The sequence below is a fragment of the Sturnus vulgaris genome, chromosome 14 (genome assembly GCF_052056855.1).
Source record: "Sturnus vulgaris isolate bStuVul1 chromosome 14, bStuVul1.hap1, whole genome shotgun sequence".
Taxonomy (NCBI): Eukaryota; Metazoa; Chordata; class Aves; order Passeriformes; family Sturnidae; genus Sturnus; species Sturnus vulgaris.
The window spans coordinates 16,367,650-16,382,378 of record NC_142256.1 but is presented as its reverse complement, the minus strand read 5'-3'; the positions used below and the strand labels follow the sequence as shown (position 1 = coordinate 16,382,378).

General features: G+C 36.1%; 1 protein-coding gene across 1 annotated transcript in view; it reads left to right on the top strand.

Annotated features, from left to right (window-relative positions):
* SMARCA1 (SNF2 related chromatin remodeling ATPase 1) overlaps positions 1-14,039 on the top strand; it is a 32,131-nt gene extending 18,092 nt beyond the window's left edge. Inside the window, exons 17-24 of the mRNA XM_014886533.2 lie at positions 1,613-1,723; positions 1,910-2,023; positions 3,905-4,027; positions 5,543-5,675; positions 6,454-6,572; positions 6,769-6,981; positions 11,770-11,880; positions 12,601-14,039. Coding sequence (XP_014742019.2) covers positions 1,613-1,723; positions 1,910-2,023; positions 3,905-4,027; positions 5,543-5,675; positions 6,454-6,572; positions 6,769-6,981; positions 11,770-11,880; positions 12,601-12,672 — 996 coding nt within the window. The 3' untranslated portion in view covers positions 12,673-14,039. The remainder of the gene's footprint in view (positions 1-1,612; positions 1,724-1,909; positions 2,024-3,904; positions 4,028-5,542; positions 5,676-6,453; positions 6,573-6,768; positions 6,982-11,769; positions 11,881-12,600) is intronic.
* Positions 14,040-14,729: the final 690 nt, after the last annotated feature.

Genomic DNA, 14,729 nt, shown 5'->3' with positions numbered 1-14,729 from the left:
GGCCACACTTTCCCTTTGGTGCAGTTCCAGTCACAGCCAGCAGGGGCGCTGGTGGCCCCCGGTGGGCAGGGCAGGCGCCATCATCCCCGCGCGGCTGCAGGGGGCGCTGTGGCGCCAGCTCGGAGAGCGCGTGGTAATGGCGGCATGGCCGAGACGGGAAGGGATGGAAGAGAGAGGCTTTGCTTCACAAAACCCTGGGGCAGGCGATCCCAGTGTCCCAGCAGGACTCTCGGAAGCAGCAAGCTGGGCTCGCAATATGTATCGGCAGGCAGGGGCTACAGTGCAGCGAAAACTCAGAGCAGTGCCGAAGAAGCAATGAGGGCAGGACAGTGGCAGCCTGGCTCGCAGCAGGGCAGGAAGAGACAAGCTCAGGATCCTGGGCACCCCAGCAGATGGAGAAAGGTCTCTCCTTTAGTGGAGTAGGTGTCAATAAGGTCCCAGTTCAGTGGCTGCTCTCACAAGCAGAGGCTCTCGCCACAGCAGAAGAAGCGGCTCTGAGCTGGGCTCCGGCCTAGCAGTAAATTCCCTTTCCCCAAGCAGCAGCTCCGACTGTCCTGCTCCGAAGCCGAGAGAGAGAGAGAGAGCCGGCAGCTACCCCAGCCCTGTCTTCTCCCTGCCCAATTGCTGTGATATCTCTGCCTCTCTGAGATACTCCCAGATAAGAGATGTGCAACCAGATGCCCTCCTCCCCTGAGCTTCCCACTTTGTTTTTCTTAAGTATCCAGTTGTTAATATTTCCTAGCAACTTAGGGGGAAAAAATTCCCTAAGTAAAAAGAAAGAAAAGGAAAGAAGCATAACCTCCAACAAGGTTTTAGTTTGTACATTGATTTTACCTAATAATAGAAGGATCATCCATACAAAGAGGTATTACTGAGTCCCACAGTATTCCCTCTGTGTCTGTTTTGTATGAGATGTATAGTGAAGATATCCTTAAGGTCTTACATGGAATCAGATATGTGAATTCTTACTTGTTAACTACAAAATGCCCTTCTAACTCAGGTTTTTTATTGATTTTGAAGAAACATTTAGAAAAATAATTTGTTTGATGAGATTATATAGTACAGTGTGTGCGTATACATATAAAATCCTTGGCATTAATAATTTCATTACAAGAAGTGAGTTAAATGCTGCATGGTATGAAATAACTTTAAGGATTTAGTTAAGATTAATTGATAGCTAATGGACTTTTTGTCTGTGTTGTAGCCTTTATAGAGGTTTTTCATTGTGATTTAGAGGAGAAGCGATTTATTCATATCACAAGAAATTAGAGAATTCAGAGCCCAGGTCCTCAGCCCTTCCATTGTGTTTTGGTGGATGGAATCATAACCCTACTCAGGTGTCTGAAATACTTAGAGTACTGTAAAAGAATCTGTTCTTGCCACTGCACTGCTTTACTTGTGTATTATCTTTTAAGTACTTAAATAGTTGTTATAATCAGCTATAATTTCTAGCTTATTTTTGAGCTCTGTTGTAGTATCCAAATTATTGAGCACAATCATTAGATTTGCTGTGCAAAAATACATTCCTGTTTTGCAGTGCCATATTAGTCACTATGCTTGTGACTTTAGGGAAGCAAACTTTAACTAGCTTTTTATTCTGTTCTGTGTATAGCTGAGCATGATGGAATGGATTGAGCCTCCAAAAAGAGAACGCAAAGCCAATTATGCAGTGGATGCTTATTTCAGAGAAGCCCTACGTGTCAGTGAACCAAAAGTCCCAAAGGTAAGAAGTTGGCAAGTATGGAAGGGTTTTATGTTGTTCTTTTGTTCCTCTACTCCCATGCTGCATCCCCTGCTCTACCCCTGTATATTTACAAAGTCAAAGATTGCCACTGTTGCTGAATTATGGTAGCTTACTTGCAGAAAAGTTAAGCTTCTATAATGTTGATTTATCTGTATATTTTTGAAGGCTCCACGACCTCCAAAACAACCAAATATTCAGGATTTTCAGTTTTTCCCACCACGATTATTTGAACTTCTGGAAAAAGAAATTCTGTATTACCGTAAAACTATAGGATATAAGGTAATAATGCATTTTTTTTCTTTTCAAACCAGTGTAATATATTTGTATTCCTATTTGTAAATTTGTTATAACCTGCAACCTTGACTTACCAAGTTTTTGTGAAAGAAATGGCTTAAAGCTTCTATTCTTCTGTTTCTGTTCCACTGAGGAGCAGAAAAAATTCTTTCCTTCACTATAAATTCTGTATCTGTGTAGCTTTGTGTTTTGTGGTGGATGCATAACAATAAAATAGAGCAGAAAAAAGACAGTTCTGATGCTTCATATACTCAAAACCAAAGGTGTGACATGTGGTCTAAGGTGAGGAAGATTTGACTAATATAAAGTCATCTTCCAGAGTATGATTTTTTTCCATAAAAACTTTCATAAGTCTTATTTAGAAAATAAGATAATAGTGACTTTGTGTTGATATGAAGGTAAGTAAAATTACATCAATTTTCCTTGGATTTGTGTGGGATTTTAAAAGGTTTAAAGGTGTGGAGAAGTCTGAATGCATTACTACTATGAAAAGGAAACCAGACAACAGACTTCTCTCTTTTCCTTTTATTTTTTCTTTCTACTGTGCCTTTTCCATGCTGACATTACTGGACAAGCAGTGAACAGATTCTGTTTTAATGTTGGTTATCCTTACTTGGATCAGTATTGATTGAGTAAACCAAATGGATTCTGTACTTCCAGCCAGACATGTCTGTAACTTACTTTAAAAAGCCTTGGGTTTCATGACAGGTTGCTGCAAGAAAAAAAAATCACCTATAAAATGTGTTGGAGAACATAAAAGTGTCATACAAAGCAACAGATAGAAAATTGCTGCTACCAGAGAATAGAACAAATATTAGCAAAATGTATTTTTAAGAAAAAGCAGAAGGTTTTTTAGAATCTTGTTTGCAGCCAAAAGAATTTCATGGGGTTATCAGGATAGAATTAAGATAAATATGCAGTTAGTTAAGAAAAGAATTTATTTAATTAATGTTCCAACAAAAAAGGATGAGAGAATTGCTAATGTTGACAATATGCATGTAAAAAGAGGTGTTTCAGACCTGTTATGGAAACCTGTCAGCCTGGAAAGGTTGAACATGGTGGTTATTATCTTAAAAGGTTAATATGACTGTTTACTGGTAGTGAAAGTGATAAATATAATTAAATTTGTTTGGCTTTGAAATGGAAGTATAACTTCCAATCTGAAGAGAGTTTATTATTAAAAGTGGAAACTGCCATAAACAATAGGCAGAGACCAGGCTTTATGTGTCAGTCTTAATTTAAACCAGTAAAGTCAAGAAGATTTCTTACATATTAAAACCGGCTTAACAGTTTGTATCTTCCACTGCCTTTTGCTGCAGGAATAAGTAAGGTCTGCTAAACCTTTACTGCATACTGGTTTCTGACTTGTTTGCTATTGTGTGCAGTGGAATTGGAGTATGGTTTAAAGGTCACAAATACTAAATTGGTCAGTGTGGAGAGGGACAGATAAAATGTTGCTTGTTCTTGTCTACATCGTGTGGTGTGTCTGGTACTTACTTTGGCAGTGTGCGTGGCTTTACAGTAAACCTGGCAGAACTTAGTGTTTCACTCTAGTTATAAAACATTCTAAACTAATGGATGTAGGAAAGCAGGTCCTTTGCTAGTGAGAAGTACCACTGAAATTAGTGACCTGTGACAGCTCTGCCTCTCAAAATATCCCAAAGTCATTGTGTGCAGGAGAGGTGGGTTCAGGGCATAATGAACTTCGAAATTAAATCCAGTCCTATTTTTGGGAGGAGGAATTTAAGCAATAAGATCTGAATCTAGGTAGAGCACATTTGGTAACTTACACAAACTAGTGCTTTTAAAATGCAGTCTTTGAAATAACATTGCTGCACTACTGCTTTTTGATACCCCTGATTTTAGGTCCCCAGGAATCCTGACCTTCCAAATGCAGCTCAGGTACAAAAAGAGGAACAGAAGAAGATAGATGAGTCTATGCCTCTGAATAGTGAGGAAAGTGAAGAGAAAGAAAAGCTTCTAACACAGGTAATATAAAATCAGCTGAAGTATTTCATATGTTTTTGCTAGTATGGAATATAAGTGGTGGTAAATACACACAGGAAAGCTATGCTGACGTTATTGAAAGAAGAAAGTACAGAACATGCAATGATTTTGATTGGTTTTGCTTTGAGGGACCTTTCCTGTCCTTGAACAAGTTTACATCTTAATCATCTACTGTTTCCTTGAAACTCCTTGAAATATCTGAGGCAACAGCTTGTATACTAGATGAACTACCCAGCAATACATGCAGAAATCCAATGAGTGGGTTTCTTGTACATGCATAAAGTTTGTGGGTTTTTTAAATCAGAAAGGATTTGAATCAGGACAAGCCTGTGTCAACATACATGGCGTTTATGCAGGTGTTTAAGGCATGTCACATCCATTAATTTTGTCCCAGTCAAGTTGTTAGGCATATTATTTTTATACTGGGACTGAATTTCTGTCACTGACTACTTTCTTGACCTTTTGGCTGATTACCCTCCTGAGTGGGCTTATTAAAAGCTGATTGTGAAGGAGAAAGGTGTAAAGTTAACAGGATCTTTTGATTCAGAAAATTTTCAGTAAAAGAATTGTGGATAGTGTACCTTGGAAGAAAATTGCAAGGTCACAATTTCACTATTAATTTCACCTCTGTATAGCAGAGGCAATATTTAAGCTGGTGCTGATAGGCATGTCAGTACTGCTATTGATGATTAAAAAGAAATAGTTGTGTATGTTAGACTCACTCTGAACATGCTAATTGTGGAGTGAGCTTATTCAGCTGGAGAACTGACAAAGTTCCTTATAAATACATTTCTGTGATGAAAGAAACTCAATGCAATACAGATTATTGCCCAGGCATGTGATTGTCTTGTTTGTTCTTGGCATTTTCTGCTTTCCCTGTCTTTAAATTGTAATATCTCTTTCTTGGATGATTTTTTTGTGCATTGCATCTCGCTTGTTCAGTTTTGGATTGATTTCTTTGGTACATAACAAATTCTCTGTTTGACAGTGCTTTGGAGTTTCCATTTGATTGCATCTTTTTGGACTAGAGATCTTTTCTTGACATGCTTGTGCTTTCATCCAGCTGTTTGTTTGGTTCCAGGTTTGTAAATGTCTGAAGTAGGAGCTCTTGCTTTAGATACTTGCACTGCTCTAAGAACTTGTGATGACACTTGCATTGCTACACCTTGTAGTCCTCTGAAGTGTGGTGCTTGTGTCTGCAGAAATGCAACTGTCACTGAGCTTGTTTCTTTGGAAAAATACCACAAAAACTTTTAAAAGAAAGGATAAAAGCTCTTACTAATGCACGTGAAGTCATGCCCAAAAATAACTCTTTAGACTTCCAGTGATTCAGTAATAAGCCCTGGATAATGCAAGTCCGTGGAAATTCTGAAAGACCATTAGCCACTGTAATTATGTGGTTTTACAGAGGGGCAAATGGTACATACATAAATCAAAATTTTGGAAAATGCTTCCCTTCGACCTGATAATGCCTTTTTGATCTCTTGGTGCTTACAGGGTTTTACAAACTGGAATAAAAGAGATTTTAACCAGTTTATTAAAGCTAATGAGAAATATGGTCGTGATGATATAGACAATATTGCCCGTGAGGTGGAAGGAAAGTCACCTGAGGAGGTCATTGAGTACTCAGGTTTGTGATATTTTGAAATGTGCTTATTTTCTAATACCAGAATATTACCATGATTTTTTGCTACATGCTCTTTTAAAATTGCAAGGTAGAGAATTTGGATGCATTTAAGATTTTTTTTTTTTTTTTGCTAAAGTATGCAATTTTCTTTTTTTTAGTAGACTTAATTATATTTAAAAGGTTGATTTTGCAGAGGTTGATAACTAACACCTCCAGCTGCCTTTAGCCCTCCTTAGTCAAGATTTAGAATTCGACATAGCTAATTCTCACTGGCAACGTGGACTTCTGAAATTGTGAATCTGCCTTATAGTGATTCTTTATGCTGTATCTCTGCTATCTTACCTAGTATACTGTATCTTTGTCCTTTGTATTTATACAGTGCTTTTGAGATTTCTTCCTCTTTCACCCTTGGATGTAATTTTACTAAACACTTTAATAAAATCAACTTTGCAATGTTCTTCCTGTGGTTAAAAAGGAAGAGCTCCACAAGAGTTCCCTTCAAAGTGTTGAATTTATTTTGCAATTAATTATGTTGGATGTAAATTTTGTTGGAATTTTTACTAAGCCTTTACTTACAGTGAACTCTTAAAGATACTGAATAAAGAGACAGTGCTAGCTTTTTTTTTTTGGCTAGCATAGTAGGCTGAAGAGCATTAGCTCACTGTTCAAGATTTAATGGACCCACAAGCTAAATTCTTTTTTTTTGCCAGAGTATCTTAACAGTAAAATTGTAAGAGCAGAGGAAAAGATTCTATTCAGCAATTTTGTTTTGGTTTTTTAGCTGTTTTCTGGGAACGTTGTAATGAACTACAGGACATTGAGAGGATTATGGCTCAAATTGAACGAGGAGAGGCAAGAATTCAACGGAGGATCAGTATCAAGAAAGCTCTTGATGCCAAAGTAATTATTCCAGGTTTTTTGTTTTCTGCATTTGACTTCTTCCAAAATTTCCTTCAGAAAAGGAATAATTTGAGATGAGAGTTCTGTCTTTTTATGCAGCTTGGGTAGTACACCATCTAGCAGTGATCTACAGTATCATGTAATAATTCCTGTAGCATTGTATGTTTATTAGTCCTTATTTTGGTTTTGCATTCAGATTGCAAGGTACAAAGCACCTTTTCATCAGCTGCGTATTCAGTATGGAACAAACAAAGGGAAAAATTACACGGAAGAAGAAGACAGATTTTTGATCTGTATGTTACACAAAATGGGCTTTGACAAGGAGAACGTGTATGAGGAGCTGAGGCAGTGTGTGCGCAATGCTCCTCAGTTCAGGTTCGACTGGTTTATCAAGTCCAGAACTGCGATGGTAGGTACCACTTAAGGGACTAGAGCATGACATGAGGTATCGTTCTTTTTTTTTTAAGCACCACCACATAAAATTTGTTTAGGAAACTAATGCTGTAAGAATAACTTTGGGGTTTATTTTAATTTCTATTTTTTTTTAAGTAACCTTTTGCCTTAGTACAGAAAAAACACAATAAAACTGAAACAAAAAGATGAGAAAACCTGCCAAACTGAAGTCCCATGTTACCGAAAGGGATTAATGCAGACTAGATTTACAAATATCCTTGTTACTTTCAGTGCAAACTGAGTGTTTTACCAAACAACATCTCTTAAAATACGACTTTTTTAAGGTTGTTGGATAATATTAAAGACCAAAAACATCTGAATAATAGGCTTGGAGAAGGGAGCAGCTTTTCTAATACAGTATTTAATTTCTAACAGCTTGAGGAAAGTTAGTGATTTACATAGAAATTACCCATTGAAGCAATAGGTTTAAAATGCGCGTTGTAGTTGTGAATGTGGATTATCCGATGCAAGTGCTTAAATTTCTTCAGGTATACATGATTGAAAATTTTGTTTGTATGTAGAGAATATAATACAAGGTTAATAGCAAGTAGACTAGTACTCAGAATTTTAGAGCAGAGCCATTAATTTTTAATTCAGTCATTAAGCAGGAATTGATAACAGTAACAGAGGCTTTGGTAGTTGCAAATATTAAGGTATGTAGATACCAACATCAGAATATAGGACTCTTTCAATGATAAAAAGCTATTGGATCTGCCCCAAAATTTTTGTTCAGTTCTTTCTACTTGTTATTTGTCTTCATTGCCTGACTTCAGGATTTGTTTATCTGAAAGAATGTTCTTTCAGAGTTCTGAGTACTGTACTAAGAATAAATAAAAAATAGGATAAAATATTTAAAATGTGTGTTTGAACAGATAGGTATATTTGCTTTTTCCAGTACTACTTATAATTATGCAATACACTTTTTACTTGATATTTCAGCAATTGAAGTGTTTGTGGATAGTGCAGCAGTTAGCCCTTACTTTAAAAGAATTGCAAGTGTTTCTTACTAAAATGTCTGTTTGAAGAAATACTGGATTTTAAAATTACGTCCATAAAGAGAGAAGTCTGCAATATTTAGTACACTAAGAAGTTTCTTTTAAGTTGTCTATGCAGGAATCCATTTAAATAAATCTTAGAAATGGGTACTGGAAATTAAAAATGTAGCTCAGCGTTTAATATTAGTTCATATATAGTTGTCAGGGGTAGAGTTAAATACTCAGTTTAAGTCTTGCAGATCCTTATGTTCAGTGTACTTTTTTTAAAGGGGATAGAAATCATTTGCTCAAGTATAGAAATACGTTTCTCTGTGTCGTAATGATGAAACTGAGACACTGGGAATATAGTGAATCTTTTGGCTTAGGTTTTCTTTTAAAATTCTATCCATTAATAATTTTACGTTTTCTGCTACTACATGGTTGAAAAAGAATATTATGGAAATACAAACTTAAAACAATGGTTCACTTTCAATGTGCATTTAATTTTCTGAAATGTTCTAAATTATCATGCTCTGTGTGGTTTAGTAATATAGCTGATATAGTTGTATATCCTGACATTTGTGGAGGTCTTAATTTCTACAGGTCCATTTTGCACTAGTTCAGTGATATTTTTTTTTTTATTTTTTATTTTTTATTTTTTATTTTTTATTTTTTTTTTTTTTTTTTTTTTTTTTTTTTTTTTTTTGTAAAGAAATGTGCTGGAAAATCACATGATAATAATAATGAGAGAAGTATAGATACCAATATTTATAGAGGAATAAATAAGTTCAGTGAAAGTGGAGGTGGCTTCCTAAAATGCTGAAATTCACAAGTGATCGTTTAAACTCTTACAAGATAAAAAGGGCAGCATAATTCTGAAAAGGGCTTAGGAGGCTCTTAGAGAAAGCTTTGTGTTCTAACCACTAGATGTCTCTTGAATTCCATATAAATAACTAATTTATCTTCCATTATTTCCATTTGTTCTCCTGAAAATTTCTCGTTGAAAAACCAATTCTTCTGCTTCATTTAATTATTTCAAAATCAAATGGTTTACCCAAAATGTAAGTTCTTAAAGATTTGTGCCTAAGTTTGTAATTTTTCTTTTTTTGCTTTTTTAAGCAAAATTGAGCACAGGTGTTTTTTGTTTTTTTTTTTTTTTTCTGTCCATGCGGGAAGAATGTAAAATATCATGCCAGTAGTGAAGCATGTATCTGTTCTCTCAAGTCATAAATTATGCATATTTTCCTTTTGCTTTCTGCAAAACTTCCCAACATAAGACAAATTTCCCTTTAGTAAATGCAGGAATAGCCAGGCCTGTGGACAGAGTTGAGGGCTGCATTTGCTCCCAAGTCAGCATCTCTGCCTCCAGCCATGCGGAAGGCAATGGTTCAGTGCTCCCATCTTATTTATTGCAATCCAAGTCTTTATAGCTCCAAAAGAGAAAAGTATCAGACCACACAGAATAAAAACTCATCTCTGAAAGTGCAAGGCATTTTAAATAAGTGTATTTTTGTAGTACTAAAATGGAATGCAGTAGTCCATATTGAAATTTCAGTAGCTTAGTGCAGGATTTGTCACTCAGATTCCTTTTCATGGTAGGTGTACAAGAAACCTGTGTGCATGTCATGTCTTACTGTCAACTGATTCTGTGATTCTCCAGAGAAAATTTTTCTTGAGTCCATCCTCTGTCCACAGCAGATGCTTTGGAGCAGTAGCCCATCTGGAAAGACTAACCATGAACCTGAACACTTTGTAAATGTATGTATTTATGCAAGCATTTGTTCCCAGAAAAAAGAAGGATCTTTCTGAGTGCCGTAGGCAAGTGGATCAAGGTTATTTCTTAGTCCTTTCTTGTTTTAACACAATCCCATTTCTCATATGCTAGAAGAAAATCCAGATTGTGATGATGAAGCAGCTTGTCATCACTCTTTACCTCAGCTCCTAAGTCTGAGTGCAATATGCACAAATTTAAATGATGTAAAATACTTCTGTCGTATTGACAATCCTTGTTCTATTTTGGTCTTTTTTCATGTCTGTTTATCTGTAGAATGTAGGTTTTTGGGACAGAAGCTCTCTTTTGTTCTGTGTTTGGGGTTGCAATATATGTTGGGATGGCTTGAACTCAAGTTCAGAGTTGTTGTTTTTTTATCTAAAAGTTGTTGTTTGGATGGAAACTGAAGGAGTTTATTTATTGAAGTGAGAGTATTTTGGCTCCAGAAGGATTGTCACATACCAAAGCACAAGCATGGCACTCTAATTCATGGCTTAACCTTTACTGGAGGGTGTTGTTGCTACAGGGATGTGATAAAAGTGACTTATTACAGTACTGTGTTGGTGGAGCTATAAGCATGACACTGGAACGTTTCTGGAAGGGGGTTGTAAAGAAAAACGTCCTGAAGATTTTTTTGTCTGTGTGCCTGATAAAAAGAATTCAAGTGGTGGTAGGATTCTCTATGTCCATTCTGAACTACACAGTTTTTGCCCAAGACCATGGAGCATCCTTTGTAGAGTAATCTGTGGAAACTGTAGAATTTAAAGAATGTGGTTAAACTTGAGGGTTTGAATGTCTCAAAGATGAGTCACGTTCCTATCTGTTCCTGAAGGTTCAGGGTCAGGAAAGCAGAGAGGCCATCTTATCTGTTGCCATGATGGACCATGATAGCTGAGGCAATACCCAGTTTACAGATGCTGAGAAAATATAGACTAATTTCTGGGCAGAAAGGTCACCTGTTCACTTCATTGCAAATGGACCCATTGTCAGTTAAGATACATGGTACTAGGTAATTCTAGGATAGCCTATGTTTCAAAAATGGCTTCACTGAGTTTAGCAGAGATGAGGCATATGTTTTGGGCTTTTTTTTTTCCTCAGCTTCCTGCTTTGAGTTGGAAAGAAAAGCCCATGGAATCATGTTCTCAAAAATATGTAGAATATATTGAATAATGATAATAAAAATAGGCAGTGTTAGAGATCTTAGTTGTAAGAGATCTTTCTTTTAAATGTGGTACAAGAAACTATCCAAGTCAAGTGAGTTCTGTTAAGCAAGCCAGCCATTAGTAACTGCAATGCAGATATTTTGAGTTGTATTAGAAATACTTTTTAATGTGTAAACAGCCTGATGGCTTTCAGATGGCTTGCAAGTCTTGATGCTAAGAGCATTTAGGACCTACTATCTCTTGGGTCCTCTTTGAATAAAAATACAGCAATGAGTTCACAATTTAGGACTAAATAGATTTTTGGCCTATTTGCAGCTCTGTGTCTTTTCACAAAAAAAACCCGCCCTAGTCTGTTTGCCTATATACAGAATATATATATATAATATATAAAAGAAATTATATATTCTATACAATATATAATTTTTTATATATAATATATATATAAGAATATATACAGAAAAGTATTGCTTAAGATAGCTTTGCTTCCTTTTCTCTCTGCTTTAAAGATCTACTTAAGACTTCTTTCCTGAAATCTGGCATACAATGCTGGCAGGCTGTAATTTGCTTCATTAACCAAGATGAAAGATCACATCAGTCTTTGGGATATCACTTTAGAAGATAATCCTGAAAACTCCTTTTCAAGAGGACAGTAAATACTTTTCTGCTTCTAAAGGTTACACTGAGGGAAAGACAGATAATAGTAACTAAGCTAATGATTAGTATTTTTGAATATTTTAGGAAAATGTGCTTTGAAATTAAAAAAAATTTAACATACTTACGTAAGCAAGAGAAGTTGTATAATTTACTTAAGAATTTGATGTGTTCTCTTTCCTTAGGAGTTTCAGAGACGCTGCAATACTCTCATATCATTAATAGAAAAAGAAAATATGGAAATTGAGGAAAAGGAAAGAGCTGAAAAGAAGAAAAGAGGAGCAAAAGTTACAGCAGTATGTTTAGCAGCACTTACTTTACTTCCAGTGGGGTAGAATTCAATTATGTATTTTTTTAGAAAATGTAAAAGATGATTGTAGGCACTGATTGTGTTAAGAAACCATGTAGAAACCATGAGGTGAGAGATTAAACTGAAATATTTGTTTATTCACAGCTCTCCTAGATTTGCTCAGGTAGGTATTCCCAATGCATAGTGTTTGGGGGGCTTCCTTTTTTTTTCTTTTTTTTCTTTTTTTTTTTTTTTTTGAGAAGTCTTGTTTAAGTAGCAGAGGAAGACACTTTTTAGAAAGTTGCACTGCCTATTTTCTGCCTACTTATGTACATCGCATGTTGCTTCAATTTCTTCTCTGAGTTTTTTTTTCCTGCCCTACATAGTAGTTGCTGGAAGAAGAAATGGAAGTGCTTCTTTTATTTTGAAGGGTTGTCATCTTTAGAACAGAATTGTGTGTAAGTCAAGGTCCTGGTCTTTTCACCCAGTTCATGATATATGTGGTGCCTGCACCACTGAGACCATGTAATGATTTTAAGGATATAAAAGGGTAGGAAAATTAAGGGTGTACATCAGGGATTAATGTTTGCCTTTCCATTATGTCCTACGAAGATGAACTTAAATCCAGAATGCATTGGGGTCATACATTCCCTTTTGAATAGTTATTTACGTATATTTTTCTTATAATGCCACCATCTTGTTAAATTTATACTTTTTTTCACTTTAGTCACAGAAGAGAAAAGCGGATTTGGCTACTGAGAACTCTGGAAAAAAAGATGCTAAGAAAGTGAAGTCGTGAACCTGAAAACTGAGCACTAAATATTAAACTGCCACTTTCTTCACTCCATCTATGTGTATTAATTGCCAATTTCTTTATATTCATGGTACTCTTCCCCAAGTTCCATGCTTTAATTTCGCAAATTTTGTATCCTTTACAATGCCTTTCTTTACCTAAAATGTGTAGCTTTATATCTTATGCATTCCAGTATTTTTGGGTACTGTATTTTGTGAGTTTCATGTCTTTGGCAAAATTCACTCAGTCCTTGGTTTTATATGTTTTATATGCTGCTGCTTTGAAAGAAAACCTAGATTCTATAGCTGTATTATTGTTGTTTCATATTTTAAATTTATATGGCTGTTGGAAAATAAACTGACTTAATTATTTGAAGAGAAATATACTTCACCTTTGTTTTCCCTACCCTCTCATTTTTTGCATAGCTACATTTAGAGAGAATGTTAAGGTTTGTCTAATTGTGCCTTCATCATCAGTCAGATTTTTTTCAGAGGGGTACTTAGATAGGATCAGGAGCATGACAGAACAAAATCTAATTAGACTGACATCCTTATTTGTTCTGTGCATTAAATGGACGTATTCTCTGAAATGTTCAGAAGGAACCCCCCCCCAGCAAATACAAACACTGTTTGTTTTTCTTTATCAGTGATTTCTGCTGGGCTACATAAACACAGGGTGAGGTGTTTTTCAGAATGGCCTTAGATGAAAACTTTTTTATGCCTCATAAAAGGAAGTCAGCTCACAGTTTCTGGCTGTTTAAGTAGCAAACAAAATAATTCTCTTTCTGGTTGGTAGGCTCCTCAGCTCTACTGCCTTAACGCTGAAAGATCTTTGTTGCTCTAATTATCTCTGCTAAAGTTCTTCTTTTACCTTTTCCTTTTTATTCCACATATCAGTCAGAAGCAATGGGGATATGTTATGGAGTGCTCCTTTTTAGTATTTCTGTTTTAATGAAGGGATGAAAGTGTTGGATGTATGATTTTTTGACTTTGCAAGAATGGCTTTATTAAGCAGGTTCACAGTTCCTGCTCACTTTGGAGTCTCTGCCTTTCCCAGATCAGTAGAACAGTGACTGTGACATCTGATGTGTTGCTTTAATGTTCTGTCTCTGATCTGATGTTTAGTACAGACCTTGCTACAGTGAGACATGCCCTCATAATGTCTAGATTAATGCAGTGTGCTTTACATGGTACTTCCCTTGAAGACTACTTGTAAACTTCTTCTAGTGCAGTTTGCTTCCTTCAGTGGTTTGAGGTGTTTTGAGATAAAGAAACCTCTTTACTCTTTGTATTTTGTGCTTTGCATTGGCTACCTTCTTCTATGTTTGTAAAATATAGGACTTTATAAAATAAAGTTCTTGAGCTCTGCCCATATTCTTCTATGTCATTTAAAATGTATTGGTATGTCTTTGAAGTTTTCTGGGATTAGTATCTCTAAGTTTGAGGAATTCCCGGATTTCTTTCATAGTGTCTGTTAAAGGTTTGGGGCAAAACAGGTGTCATGACTGGTTGAGCATTTCAAAAGATAATTCAAAAGATTCTGTATTTTGGAATGTAGCTTTTGTCCAGGGACGATGTTCATTATTTAACTGGGCTGATATTTGTAAGACTTGGTATTCGTCTGTCAAACTTCGTCTGATGAGTTGAGAGGTACATCTGGTAGTGATGGGGCACAGCTTCCAGGCAGGAGACTGGTCATAGGAGTCAGTGCATGCTTTTAAATGAGTGTGCAACCCTGGTGGGATAGGTGTGCTCAGGAAAGAAAAATGTCTCCTTAGAATGTGGTTCTGGTATTGGAGCAGTTAACATCCCGCATTATCCTTGGGAGGACATCCCATGTAGTTATGGAAAAAGGCTGTGCAGCTACGTGCATATATAACCACAAATCCCTCGAGCATTGCTATTAATAGAGAGAGGAAGATGCCTTATTTACATTTGCATTTTGTCTCATGTGCCACTCACTAACTTTATGGCCTGAAACGATAAGAACAATTTAAAAGAAATAGGAAAAAAAGGCTGAAAGAGCTAATTGAAATGTTTATGGAATTACATGGCTAGGACTAG